Below are 14,344 nucleotides of genomic sequence, written 5' to 3'. Positions count from 1 at the left end.
TTCATCTGCTAATGTAAACATGATTTCAACGTATGGGTGAAAAATTGAGTCTAATTCACATTCAGAAGCAGTAAAAACATCAGCCGTTGTAGTAGATGATGCCTGTGCATAGTTCTTGATCAGTGTGACTTGAAAACAGCACAGGGTCTTGGGAAATTCTTAATTTTCAGATAACAAATGTTCTCAGGTCTTGTTTTGGGAAATTCTTGATTTTCAGATGGCAGATGTTCTTAGGTCTGTTCCTTACATGTCAATATATTGTGGTGTTTAACGTTATTTTCCAGTTCTTATTGTCTCATGGTTTGACTTCGAATACTGTCTGTCCACTGTTGCTTTATGCCAGGTATCTGTGTTTTCTAGATTAACATTTAGCAGAGGAATGGTTTTTTTTTTATTATTTTTTGGTGTATTGTATACAGTATTAAATATGGTAAAGAAGAAAGTAACTAGCTTAAAACTGCAGGTTTTTGTATAAATGACCTAATATGTACCTTTTACTGATATTTTCCCTGTCCTCCACTTCTTTCCCCTTTTTAGATGTGTGGTCAGCAGGCTGTGTACTGGCTGAACTGTTACTAGGACAACCAATCTTTCCAGGTGACAGTGGTGTGGATCAGTTGGTGGAAATAATCAAGGTATGGAGTTTTGAGTGTTTTTTTGACTGCTTTATTCCTTGGGAATCAGCATGAAAATGTGCATTGCTATAACCTCGTCAACATACATTTTCTGTCACAGTTGTACAAGGTGTTTCATGTAAACTGTTTTTGAGAACTTTATGATCTTTCAGTCTTGCATAATGATATATCGTCTTTTAATTATATAGGTTTTTTCCCCTCTTAATGGATTGTGCTTTCAGTGTGCTTGGAAATAGCGCTTACATAGTAAGCCAATATTTATTAATGTGTGATTCTCATTCTTAAAGAATCTGGCTCTTTTTCCTTTGTTGCATGCAATTAGTACTTGGCTTTGAAAACAGTGTTATTACATTTCTTTGTGCCAGATTTTTCACATATGTAGCCTTCTTCTCTTCGTCCTTCCTTCCAGCTCTTTGAAGTGAAAGGCTAGAAAAGGCACTCCTTTTTGCAGATGGAGAGTCAGGACATGTAGGGCAAAGATACCTTCCACCTGAAGAATCTTGTTTTTCAAGTGAAAAAGACCTAATGTTTCAGAATACGTAACATTTATATATCACTTATGTTCAAACACGCCTTGATGGATTTCATTTCGCAAGCTGTGAATATTCTGTGATTCTCAAATTAGAGGCATGGAAGATTCATTCGTAGCTTAAAAGATGAGGGTGCTGGGAAGTCAGACACCAGTCTCCCCCGCCTCCTTCAGCTTCTGCAATGAACAAACCAAGATTTCTAGAGAGAGCAGTCTGGTTTTCCTGCTGATCTATACTCTGCACTTAAGATGGGAGTGTTACAGAGGATAAGATGTGTGCATATGCTGTTCGACTTCATTGATTTCATCACCACAAGGGGACTGTACTAAGAGAATTTCCTCCTTGTTTCTGCCACTTAACTGCTACCTTGATACATGTATGTTGTGTGGCATGCATGTGAAAACCTCCTCAAAACCAGAATGTGTGAGTGAAAGAGGAGAACTTCCTACTTGCATCTGTGTTACTCACTAGAAGGGCCATTGGTGTCTTTGTCCCTGTCCTAGAAACAACCAAATTGTCACGCTCCTGCACGGACATGGACTGGTGAGGTTCAGTATTTCTGTGGCCTGCTCTACAGTCTCAATGGGATGTGCTCTGACCTTTCCAGGCTCTTGCCACGTCTCCTCCAGCCTTTGAGCGTGTAAACCTAGCTTCTGTTACAGTGAGTTTCTGTCTGTCCTGCTGGAAATCATTCATAGAATGTTTTGGGTTGGAAGAGACCTTAAAGATCATCTAGTTCCAACCCCCTGCCATAGGCAGGGACACCTTCCACTACACCAGGTTGCTCAACTCCTTTGCTCTGGAGGATCCATGTCTTGCACTTCTCCAACGACTTTCGTGGTTTCTTAGTATTGCCTTTCTGCCCAGTGTTATCTCAAGCTCAGCATGTCCAGTTGGATCAGTTTACGTAAGGAACACCAATGGAAAACTAGAGTTACTGTCAGAAGTAGGGCTGATGATGGCACAAGTTTTCTCCTTTTGAGAAGTGTCCTGGAGCAGTGCGCTGCTTTCTGCTACCCTGCTTTTGGGAGGTGTGAAGTGATCCCTGTGTCCACTTCAGACGGCCAGAGTTCTTCAGGAGTTTGTGCAGTAAACTGTGGCATTTGCCTTCGGATGTTTCCAAAAAGTCCAGTTTTGTTTCTCGATTAACGTCTGCAATCCTGAGAAACTGCATCTAGTGAGTTTTGATAAATACAACTGTTGATATCATGGTGACAGTCCTTCAAGTCCTTCTGTGGCTCAGTCAGAAATCTGAGAGTCAAGAGGCCTTATGAGCAAAACCATACTGCTCTGCCTTACCATTGCTTTGATTTTCACTAAGTGGAAGTAAAATAATCAGGAAATAGATGTCCTCTCATTATGGACACGCTTGCCAAGCAGAGATTGTGGTTTGGTTCAGAGTTTACTAGAAGCTTTTACTAGTTGGACATTCTCAGTTCTGCAGTATTGCAAGCACTAATAATATTATAGCATGTATGTGCTCTACTTTTGATGATTCTGCTTGGTTTACACTTGAGTTAAGTTGTATTGAAGCAGAGAAGTACTTTAATAAAATTGCTTATAGCCTGAGTACCATCTGTGGTTTCTTTAAATACCACTACTATGAGTGGTGTGATAACTTTTATTGACCAATTCATAGCTGAATACATAGTACTGACAAACTAATGTTACTTCTCATGACAACTAAAGGAGAATCCAGTGTAAAGGCTTGAACTTCAGTAAATCATAGCTTGAGATGATGATTTTCACCTTTGCAGAAACAAATTTCTCAGTCATTTCTTTAAATGTAGAAAGGGGGATACTGAATGATCATCCACGCCTGTGTTGTGTTGGGGTTTTCGCATCTTCTGTTAGATATGTAGCCCCTGTGCCTAAAAATTAAGTGAAACAAATGTAGGGGTAACTCAATTTTATAGTAAGCCTGGTCTCTTCAATTAAAAGATTACAGTACTGAGACAGTATGTTTTAGGAAAGTCTGAGAGAACAACTGCTGTACATCTTACAGTGGTAGTCACAAAAAAGGATGTTCACTGAATTGTTAAGGAAGCATGATGGAAAATGTGGGCACAAATGGGTGGGTGCCATGAATATTTTTCTGCTTGTATATTTGTTACTGAGGCAGCATATATTCTTGAGGCAACACTGGAAGAGAAAACGAGTGCAGCTGCCAAAGTGAACTGTTTTTCAGTGCCCTTGTCCACCAGATCTTCTGTTGTAAAGTTTTGCGTCAACTATTCAGAAAAGTCCTGGTAGAATGATAAGGTGAGAATACAGAGAGAGTTATGGTTGAGAATATTGCATTCAAAATCAACAGCCATGAGAAATTGTGTAGGAAAGTACAATGAGGTGCTTTCCTTGTAATGCCGTACCAACCTGCAGATATTTCCTGTGCTGGAAGCAGAGGGAGAATAGCGCATTTACCTCAAATTTCAAGTCATTTTTTTCACTTGTTGAGAATGAGGAAAAAGAAAGCAAGGTCCTCAATTTTCCATTATGCTAGCTATTGGCAGGGATCTGTCTCATCTACTGTGTATGCCTTAAAAGTGACCAACAATCAGATTGAGCAGATTTGGTTTTGAAATCTGCAAAGAAGTCATGAAATGTCCTGCTCTTCTCCACTCCCAGCATGATGCATAAATTCAACATAGATTTGAAAGGTTAACATAAAAACTGCAAGCTCTGTTTATGGAGTGAGCTTGGGTTTTGCAGCCTCAATGCAGTTGAAGACAGGCAATTCTGCAGCTCAAAAAATGACTCAGAAATATTAAGTCTTGGTCACAACATGTAAAACGTTAGGTTGTATAAGATTTCATTTAGAGTAGGATTCATTTTTAAAAGTGGTTTTACAGATGCTGCCATAGAATACTATTTAAATACTACTTTAATTAAATTTAATATTACTATTTAAAGCTTCCGTGTAACACAGACTTATTTTAATGCTAACTGTCTGTAGGAGAAGCAGAGCTGTGGTATCAGCCAGTTGTAGAACGACAACAAGCTTTGTAGAAGGTTGCGGGTTGGGACCTGTGAGCTACTGTTTGACTATCCTGGAGTCATGCTTTTCAGATAGCTTCCTTGGAACTGTATGTCTGAAACTTAGGGACAGAGAAAATGGGGTCTTTGAAACTCTCAGAAAGGGAGGGTTTTTTTGTAAAAAAAAAAAAAAATAATCCACACATTTGGAAATGCATCTGACTTTCATCCCTTAAACTTGCTTGATTCCACTGCAAGAAAGGTCAGCTTAGAAACTTTTCTGCTGGTTCCTGTCAATTCAGGATGACTGAGAGTCACAGTCACTCTGGTAGCATTTTTTGAGCCAAGATAAATTTTTCAGTTGTCTCTTGAGTTGCTTACTCAGCTTTGATTATTCAGAGTTCATTTCACAACACAGCAATTGAACGCTACACCTGGGTATGAAGTTTTTGCATTCAACTGGAGAATGACTTCAAAATGTCATCACAGTCCTCCCTTCTCATGCAGTTCTTGATGACATCTCCTCGGTAGCTGAGTTCATGAAGACAGAATTTCTGTGATATGTCAGCCCGGCACAACTTACCCTTCCTGCAGGCTGCGTGCCCAGTAGTCCCTTGCTGCATCAGAAGCGTTTTTGGCTTTTGTCAGATTTTCATTCACTTTTAGCAGTCTTCATGTAGTTTCATTTCAAGCAGCCTTGCAAAGATCTTCTCCAGCCATTTGCATTTGGAGTATCTCCAGGCCTATTGCATATTTGCAAACTGCTCCAAGAAACTAGGCCCCCGTACAACCACAGCATCGCATTCATGAGAATCAAAAGACAGTCCCCTTCTTTTTAGTTTGTTTTTCTCTTGTTCCTGTTGCTTTAAAGGTGGTCTTTTCCAGATGTTCTCAGTCTGACTGGGAGAAAGAGATATTTGACCACTTACCCCTGACAAAATGATATTCAATATGGGGAAATACTGTCTTGGAGCTCCATCTGGAAAAATAATTTAACCCAAGTACATTCTTCTCGAATACTTATACTGTTACAGGAGAGAAGTCACGTGCTGTGCTTTTTCCAAAGTTTGATCTTGAATGTTGACTCTTCCTCCTCCTCATTTTTACCTCTTGCTAGCTATTCCAAATGTTAGCTTATCCCATTGCTGGGAATACTTCAAGTGGGTAATTTGATATATTCATTAAAATTCATGCCTGAACTGGCTTTGGAGTGACATCTCCTTCAGAAGCATGCTCAGTTTCTGAAGCAGGCGCAGCGGCAGCGTGGGTTTCATGAGCGGTCACGTAAAGAAATTACACATGAGCAAACAGCACACCTCAGAGCAGTCATGCAGTCCTGTCCTCGATGGAAGGGTGAAACACCCCTCTTTCCAGCAGTCCAAGCAGTTGCAGTCACCACGCTTCTATATCAAACCCCCTGTGCAAGCGGGGTACCGCTGAATGCAGCTCCAAAGAAGCAGCTTTCAGACCACAAGAGGGATTTTTTTGAGATATAATCAGGGTGGACTCTTCCATAAATCCTTGTGTGCACTGCTTGCAGTGCAGCAGCGGTGTCTGCGGGACTGCTGTGCCCTCTGCGAAAGTTTGAGAGGTGAGGGATCCCTGCCTGCCCCCGAGCTCTGCAGCACCCTGAAACCATCAAGGGAAAACTGGCTGGAGTATCCCCCCTAAACTAAAACATCAGTTCCCACAGACAGTGGTTACTCTCTATTCCCCTTCCAAAAAGGGAATCTCGGAAGCATCATGGTTTTGTTTCTAAGATAATAATAATCTTCTGAAAGGTTTCATTTAGTACCTTCCCCCTATTCCCCTCAAAAATGAAAAAAAAAAAAAAAAAAAAAAGTCATCTCTGTCAGAAGAATGAAGCAGCAATAATTGTCCGAGCAGCCCTGGGACACAGGGAGGACAGCATCTGCCAGTCTGGCTTGCCTTGTCTTTACCAGAGATGTTTTTTCAATATGCTACAATCTGGAGTATGAGATGCATCAACTTGTGAAAACTGCGGGAAAGTGGTGGAGGCGAGGGTGTTGTTTGTTTGGGGTTTTTTGGTTCCTACTGGACTGTCTGATTATTCCTTGCACCAAAGCTGGCGTTTCATGGTAATTTAGGAGAAATAATAAAATCTTCTTCCCATAGTTCTCTGGTTTAGGAATGAAGCAAGGGGAAAAAATATCTTAAAATATAAGCTCAATAGTATCAGGAATCCTATCCATGTGTAACTTTTTGATCTCTGACAGTTTTACTGAGCCAATTGCTAAGTATAGACTAAATTATAATATATGGCTCATGCTCAAATGTCAAGGTACTATTTTGGGCTCAGTTTTTGAAATAAAATAAATTCAGTTGCAGTAGTTAATGGGGAGCGAGGAGCTGTCGCTTCCGGGAGAAGAAGCAGTAGGAGAGTGTGTTTCATTTTGTTGGATGTGGTCCTGTGATGAAGACCTGCCTGCGTCTGACACAGGCTTTCACGTGGGTCCTCTCTCCTTGCCCCGAAGGGAAGTCGCACGGCACTTTTCCCCAATATCCCTCCACATCACAACTGACTGTCCCTGTGCCTTGGTGTAATTCGTCACTTCCAGTGCCTGCAGGCAGGCAGTCCAAAAAAACTTGATGAGCAATTACATTCATGTCAGCAGTGACAATGGGTTTCTTCCTGTTCCTGATATGTAGCTGCTCTTGTGTTTGGGAATAGAAAAAATCTCTATATTTGGTTGGCTTTCATTTTGTTTGACAAGAGTGTGTTTTTGAAAGGAAACATCTATAAAATGGGCAGGTTTATTTCATTTTCTGTCACCTCTTGAAGTATTATGTCAATGCTGACCTGTGTTTACTGCTTGAGATACCAGCATGGTGAATTTTTTAAATAACTCGTTGGCACACCTCTCAAAACTTTCTGAAGAGGTGCAGACATGTTTGCAGAAGCATTAATTATGCCATCTGGTAAGCCATACACGTCAGGCTTTCTGGAGCACATTTCCTCGTAAATTTGCATGGTTTTCCCGGGGAAGGTGCTATACTGCTGTAACCATGTCTTTCTAGAAGTTTCTGATTTAAATAACCACCTTCTTCCCCTCTAATGGATGATGAACCCTTGGTGTCCCTATGCTTTTAACTGATTTTTATATTTTGGCAAAGGTTTAGCAGTATCTATGGTTGTTGGAAAGAGCCTTTATTCCCCTGGGGTTCGTTGAGACCCTTGCAATTTCCTCTTCCTATGGTGTTGCAATGGTGGGTTTGGTCATAAATAACTCCGTGCAGTTTTGCACTGCGAAGCCAGGTGTGGACAGCAGCTGTCTTTAGTATTGGAATATAACTAAGATATCCTTTGGAGCTGAATATCATCCATCTTTTTTTTTTCCTATGAAAATTGAATTGCAAGAACGTAAAATGAAGATCTTTGTTATTTGTGATAAAACATAAGGCGTATTCCAGATTCAGAAATCTCTTCCTCGTGTTTATTAAGGATGATATTGGGAGCCTATAGCTTTTCTTTAATTGCTTGAGATATATACCATTACCCTACCTTCGCAAACCTTGTTCTGGAGTAAAGATTATTTCAGGAGCTTCATCTATTGCAGACTAATATCAAGGAAAAACTTTCCAGAAAATACTTGTAAAACCTGTTGCGTTCAATTTTTGTCCTAAGAGAATCAGAGCAGAATCTGTCTAGTCAGCAAATGCATTCTTTGGTTAATCTTAGTAGATAGTGTTTCTTTTTATTTATTTTTATTGAAGACATGGTGATGACAATCAGGAATGAAGAGCAAGACTAGTTTTTCTGTTGTCTGCACTTGCAGGAAGATCCCTTGTAGTCTTACATGGACCCCCTTCATTCATTCATTCAAAAGTTTAGTCTTCATTCTAGATGTAGGTGTCTGATGGAATCAGCTTTATCTATTATTCTAGGATTCTAGTACCTACTTCATTTTAGTTCTCACTTTAGGAAAAAAAAAACACCAACCTGACTTTTTCCTTGACAATAACACCTTTCATAAGACTGTCCCCAAGAGGTACAATAGTATATATTAGTCTGCATAGACCAGAATAATTCAGTATTGGACCCTGTATTTCTTAAAAGTTTTCTGTCCTTTGCCAAATCAGGGGAGATCTTACCAGTGTATAGAAGTATCTGAAGGGAGGGTGAATAGCAGAGGGAGCCAGTGTCTTTCCTGTGGCATCCCGTGACAGGCCAAAAGGCGATGGGCAAAAATCCAAAATACGTGAAATGGAGTCTGAACACAAGAAAACAGTTTTTAGTGTGAGGGTGGTCAAACACTGGAACATGTTTTCCAGAGAGGTTGTGGAGTTTCCATCCTTGAGGCATTTAGAAGCCATCTGGACGTGGTCTTGGACAACTGGCTCTCACAGGTGCTGCTTGTGCAGGAGGGATGGACCAGATGACCTCCAGAGGTCCCTTCCAACCTCAACCATTTTGAGAAACCTCTTGCCAAGGAACATCTGCTCCATAGTTTTTTCAGAGTTGGTATAGCAAGAGCAGCTGTTTCATGGAGTAGTTCTGCCAAAAATGTGTAAAGTAATTTATGCTGCTGCTTTGCATTTCAAACGGAAAGAGCAGTCACATATGTGACTTTTAAAAAAGAAGAGCTTTGTCCAGTTTTTGCAATGGCTTAAATGATTGCTGGTGCTCACCAAGGTTACTTGGACGTATTCTTAATATACTGAAAACAGTGTAAATTGGTGAGGTACAATTTAAAAATCATGTAGCAAATCGTGCATTGTGGGAGCGGGGAGAGGAGGTGTCCTCCTCTCAGGAGGACCTCTTCCAGATGTGTCAAGTACCAGCACAATTTTATATCTCACCACTTTATTCATCCCATGTTTTTCTTCTGGACTGTGATTTGAATTTGACACAGTCTTTTAAGCTCCCCTTCTACTTTCTATCTAGTTTTTTTTTTCTCCTTAATCTGCCTTCAGTACAAATACAAAGCACAATCTGGCTTTACGATCCTGAGAGAACAAAGTGAATACATTGAGTGGCTGATATAAGTCACTTTTCCTTTTGCACAGTTGTTTTGTGTGTCAAACGCGATGTAACGGGAAGGTCGGTGATCCCTTCTTCCAGCTGGCATGATCCCTCCTCAGTACCTTCTTTTCTAACTTTCATGAGACCTTAAGCACTGTTTGCTTTTAGGAGTTGCTCCCTCCCATCATCTGGAGTTACAGCTGTGTTGTTAGTGAAATGTATGGAAAGACATTGTCCGTGGCTCCATTACCCATGAAATTGCCTGTGCCTATTTAACCTGAAGTCTCGCCGGTGCTACAGGCAGTCTTTATTTTAAAGACACTTGCGCCGTGCAGGCTGCTGTTGGAGCAGCCGTGGCAACTGAGCCAGTTTCCTGAATTGTGGCTTATATAAAAAAATCTAGTCTTTGCCGCTTCTAAGGAAGGCTATTAAAGGAATTTTTTGAGGGGCAGAAGGGTGCTTTTAAATGAGACCTGTTTATACTAGAGATGCCTGAAAAATTAACTTTTAGAAATGGTGGGATGACGATACAAGTTACCTGCAGTTTTTCAAGAAGTTAATTCAACTAATCCAAAAACTTCTGAGATTTTTGAAAATGGCTTTTATCCTGAACTGAGATGAAAATAATATTTGCAGGTGTGAAATCCTCTTACCTTCTAGAACTGGAAGTCTTTGAGAGTGGCCCCATCCCAGTAGGCTGGCAGCTGGGTGGGCACTGCTCTGCGGGAGCCAGATAGAAAATCAGAGGGGAAAGGGCTTTTCCTGGAAACTCCTTTTTCCTTTGAAAGCTGAGCGAAACGTACAGAATCCTGCAAACACGCTCTTTCTACCACCTGAGCAAAACCAGTGTTTTCAGGTACGCGCAGAAGAATCTTCTGTTAGCTCTGAAGAGCTCTTGGCTTTTAGAGTAGGTGGGATGTAAATCCTGGTTAGCAATGGGAAGGAAGGAGTTAAAATGATCATTTGTTTTGTACAACTTAAAATCTGTTATCTAAGAAGCAACTGTCTGGAACAAGTTGCAGGGTGTTTGTTTCCTCTGCCACTGCTTATTTAAGATTGCTTTGTGGGTAGGTATTTTGGTTTGTGTCATGCAGTTCTTATTTGAGATAGTAAAGAGACACCAAGCTCCTTTTGTAACACATGATGATAGTTTCTCTGTTGCACAAATTAATTAAACAGTGACACTTGCTCTTCTACCTCTTGGACTCTTCAGAGCACATTTGTGTAATTTCCACTTATCTAACAGAATGAAAATGTTCACAGATACCAAAACATGTAACCACATATTTCTGTATTGAGCAGTAGAGTGCTGACGTCATGTTTTAGGTCATTTGTTTCCTGATGGTGACGGTGCAGTCTCGTGAGATGAGGTGATAACGTTCTGCTCGTCTGTATGGAGAGGGATTTGTCACAGGGCAAGAGCAGCGTGGCCACAGGGTTCCTGTAGGAAGATGAACCTGAGCTCAGCATAGGCGAGCGACTCCTCTGCCTTCTGCCCTCTGCAGAATGAAACAACACCCAGCAACTGGGTGCAAGCAGAAAACAGGATTCTTCGAACCTGCTTTGCAGTTTTTGTATACAGGTAGAAGGCAATGGCTCTCTTGTGCTTAATGCTAGCTGGACAGAAAGCACTAATGTCGTGTTGTCCAGCGTATTGCCTGAAGGGATTTCTGGAATCCTTTAAAAATCTAGCCACCCCTACAAAGAGGCGTGCGATGATGTGTTGTTTCTTGTACAACTACTGATTTGCACATATAAATAACTTGGTGCAGATTCTGGGAATGAGAAGTACAAATTCATAAAAGGCAGTCAGGGGTGGTGTGCATTTTAGATGCTTCCAAGTTAGCTTTAAACGAAGTTTATCTTCCATGTGGAAGTACTGGGGTGGGGAACCCCACCACCACAAAAACACACGCAGTTTAGGGCAGAGGGAACCTGTCTGGCTCTCCTCAGCAGGAACTGGCTGATCTTTTAAGCTGGGCAGAGGGTTTGGTGACTTGTAAAATGCAGTCTGTGCTACAGGTCTGATCCTTAATCAGCCATATGCAGCGAACTGTACTGCTTATGACAGTCTTATTAGCGTGAACTCTGTTCCCCGTTGAAATGTATTTTGAGAAAGATGCTTGAATTTTGTGAAAAACTGGAGAAGAGAATTATATTTTTGACACTGAGCTTAGAGCGTGAGCTGAATTGCAAGAGACGACTGAAGTTGGAGCAAGGGCCACGAAGATGATTGAGGGACTGGAACATCTGTTGCATGAGGAGAGGTTGCAAGAGCTGGGACTGTTCATCTTGGAGAAGAGAAGGCTCAGGGGTGTCTCATCAATGTGTATAAACTCCTGGTGGGAGGGAACGAAGAAGAAACAGCCAGGCACTTCTCAGTGGTACCCACTGACTGGACAAGAGGCAGCGGCACAAAGCAAAACGCAGGAAAATTCATTTGAACACACAAAAACTTTTTTTTTTTTCTTACTGTGAGGGTGGTCAAAGACTGGAGCAGGTTCCCCAGGCAGGTTGTAAAGTCTCCTTCTGTGCAGATGCTAAAAACCTAGCTGGATGTAGTCTTCGGCAACCTGTTCCAGCTGACCCTGCTTGAGCAGGGGGTTTGAATCAGAAGCTCCCAGGAGAGGAAAATCCTTTCCAATTTAAACAGTTCTGCAAAAGTTCTGTTGTTTTGTTCTCATCACTGTATTAGCTTATTAGTTCCACAGATTGACTTCAGTTAATTTGTCTCAGTATGTGATAGATTGTACTGTGCTCTTCATTACCATGTGAAGATGAAGCGTATCTAAACAATTTGCCTTTTCATTTTTTTCCTCTCTCCTATCTAGGTTCTGGGAACGCCTACAAGGGAGCAAATTAGAGAAATGAATCCAAACTATACTGAATTCAAATTCCCTCAGATTAAGGCACATCCATGGACTAAGGTGAGTCTATATGAACTGAATAATAAAGACATGTGGGCTGAAAGTAAAAATTCAAGGAGTTCGGTTTGTTCAGTGGCTTGGTGGCTTTCATTCTAAACTGTGTGCCTTTACTGTACATAAGGAGAGAAGGTACTGCAGCAGCGCACTGTAGTATCTATTGGTCTGGGTTGTTTTGAGGTTGCCTGTAGATGGGTGGTTTTTTAACAATGGTTCGTGTGTTTATAGCAGATTGCAATATACCTAAATCCTGTCGTGCTATAAATTGATGTGCACAAAAGTCACCTCCAAATGAGAAAGTGTCCCAGTGATACCTGTGACACATTTGTAATGCTTCTGCATAATGTGACGAGGACCAACAGTCACTTTCTTAACTGGTTCTCTCATAGATGCTGTTATATTTGTACTTCCATAGATGTGCTGTTGAGGGGGGTTGTTTTTTCTTGGAGTTACTTCTTAAGACTGTTCTTGTCATCTAGCTTTCACAAGGAGACACTATTGCAGTACATGCAGGCAATATTATAACCTCTGTGATCAAAGAGGAAACTGCTAACATTAAAACAAAGACTTTGCCACACAATTAAGCTGTCCTCCACATGTGGAGGAATGATGGCTGTTTGACTTGGGACAGGGTAACAATTATTTAATTAGGCTCTTAGGTATGGAATAAGTTAAATATCAAGTCTTAAGCAGGTGAAGCCTGGGTTAATGTTTTCTTTTTGCTGCTTGAGAAATGGCTGATATAGTAGCAGTATATTCTCATGATGTCTTAACAGCTCTGGTTTCCTTCTGCTAAGAAAGTAGTGTGTGTGCGTGGAAGGGTCACATTCCTAGCTGAGCACATTTCCAGGTCAGACTCTTTTGGACCAAACTCTCTGTGGTGGTAGAGACCCTGTGTAAACTATGAAGAGCTCATTGAGGGTCTCCGTGATAGCAGACCGTGTACCCAACAGGTACCTGCCAGGCCAGGTACTGCAAGTCACTATTTTTGTGGTAGATTCTCCAGCAAGTTGTGCACCACCTGAATTGCCCCTTCCCCAATAATCCCCGGCTTGCATTTCCATATCCAAGTTTATTTCTGTGAGTTGGTTATGTGATTTATAATAGTATGAGAGGTCAGTAAATCCAGCGAGGCTTTTTAATAGCTTACGTTAGCAGAGGAAAAAAGATTCAGGCAAATGAAATCCCTGGGTGTTTGTCTCTTCAGTTTCAGTTTGCATCATGGTAGAAGTTTTAGGAATAAGTCCAAAAGCCTTGTAGCATTGAATACTAGGGTTGCATCTGAATTCCTGCAGTGAAGGTGTTTGGATTAGGGGGGATTAAAGTAATATGCAATGGAGCAGGAGTGCAGAGATATACTGTAGGACACAGAGTAAGCATCTAAGCTAGCTATGCAACTAATCTTCTGCCTGAATAGCCTTGAGAATCATCTGTATGCACTTGATGGTCTCTTGGACAACAGCAAAGATCTTTTGGCAAATAGAAGCTTCAAGAAAAAACTGAGCCTTCCTTCACATAAAGTGAATGGGTTTTCGTTGTTCTGAAGGATCACGAGTGAAATCAAGTCAATTATAAAGAATTGATAGGAGCTTGCCAGAAGATGAAATCTGCATTCTCCAGTACGACACAATTAGTTTTGGAGAGCTGTGCTTGCAACATAGCTTCTCCTTCTCGAATCATTCGGCACACAACTCTTCCTGACATCATCTGGGTGTAGAATAGCATTTGAACCAGTTTATTACAATTGGGTTGCACAATACTTCATTTATGAGATCTGTACTTTTCTTACTTTATGAATGCTAAATTAACAAAATGGATTATCCAGCACAGTGTCGGTAATGATGTTCATCCTCTCAATCTTTTATTTCTAAAGATCCTTTACTTTTAACATTTTGAGCATGTTGAGCCATGAAAGATTTAAGTGACAGTATTATGTAGAATTGGTCTTCCTTACCCAGCTGTATTGGTGAAACATCTGATGGCACATTAGTGGGCATGTGCATCCTCTTGAGGCTTCTGTATCTTGGAATTAAAAAGCAAGGGAGAAAAAGCACTTCTGAGCTCTGGCTAATGAGCAGAAAAGGGATGACTGGAGATGCAAAAGAGCAAAGGGTTTTTTGTTATAACTATAAATGTGACTATAGTGCTACAGGTAGTTGCCATCAGGACTTGAACTTTAAATTTCAGCCTCAAAAGCACAAACCTTTGCCATCTAAGCTAAAAAATTACTGAAGATTACAGTATCATAGAATCATAGAATGGCATAGGCTGGAAGGGACCTCAGAGATCATCTAATCC

At 41.0% G+C, this 14,344-nt stretch overlaps 1 protein-coding gene across 2 annotated transcripts in view; it reads left to right on the top strand.

Annotated features, from left to right (window-relative positions):
- Positions 1-14,344, top strand: part of GSK3B (glycogen synthase kinase 3 beta) — a 166,304-nt gene that overhangs the window by 126,694 nt on the left and 25,266 nt on the right. For both annotated transcript variants that reach the window (XM_086618339.1, XM_086618415.1), the window contains exons 7-8: positions 538-635; positions 11,954-12,049. In XM_086618339.1, coding sequence (XP_086474465.1) covers positions 538-635; positions 11,954-12,049 — 194 coding nt within the window. The remainder of the gene's footprint in view (positions 1-537; positions 636-11,953; positions 12,050-14,344) is intronic.

The sequence above is a fragment of the Tauraco erythrolophus genome, chromosome 1 (assembly GCF_009769465.1).
Source record: "Tauraco erythrolophus isolate bTauEry1 chromosome 1, bTauEry1.pri, whole genome shotgun sequence".
Lineage (NCBI taxonomy): Eukaryota > Metazoa > Chordata > Aves > Musophagiformes > Musophagidae > Tauraco > Tauraco erythrolophus.
Note: the sequence above shows the minus strand (reverse complement) of the source record. Positions and strands in the feature narration are given on the sequence as shown.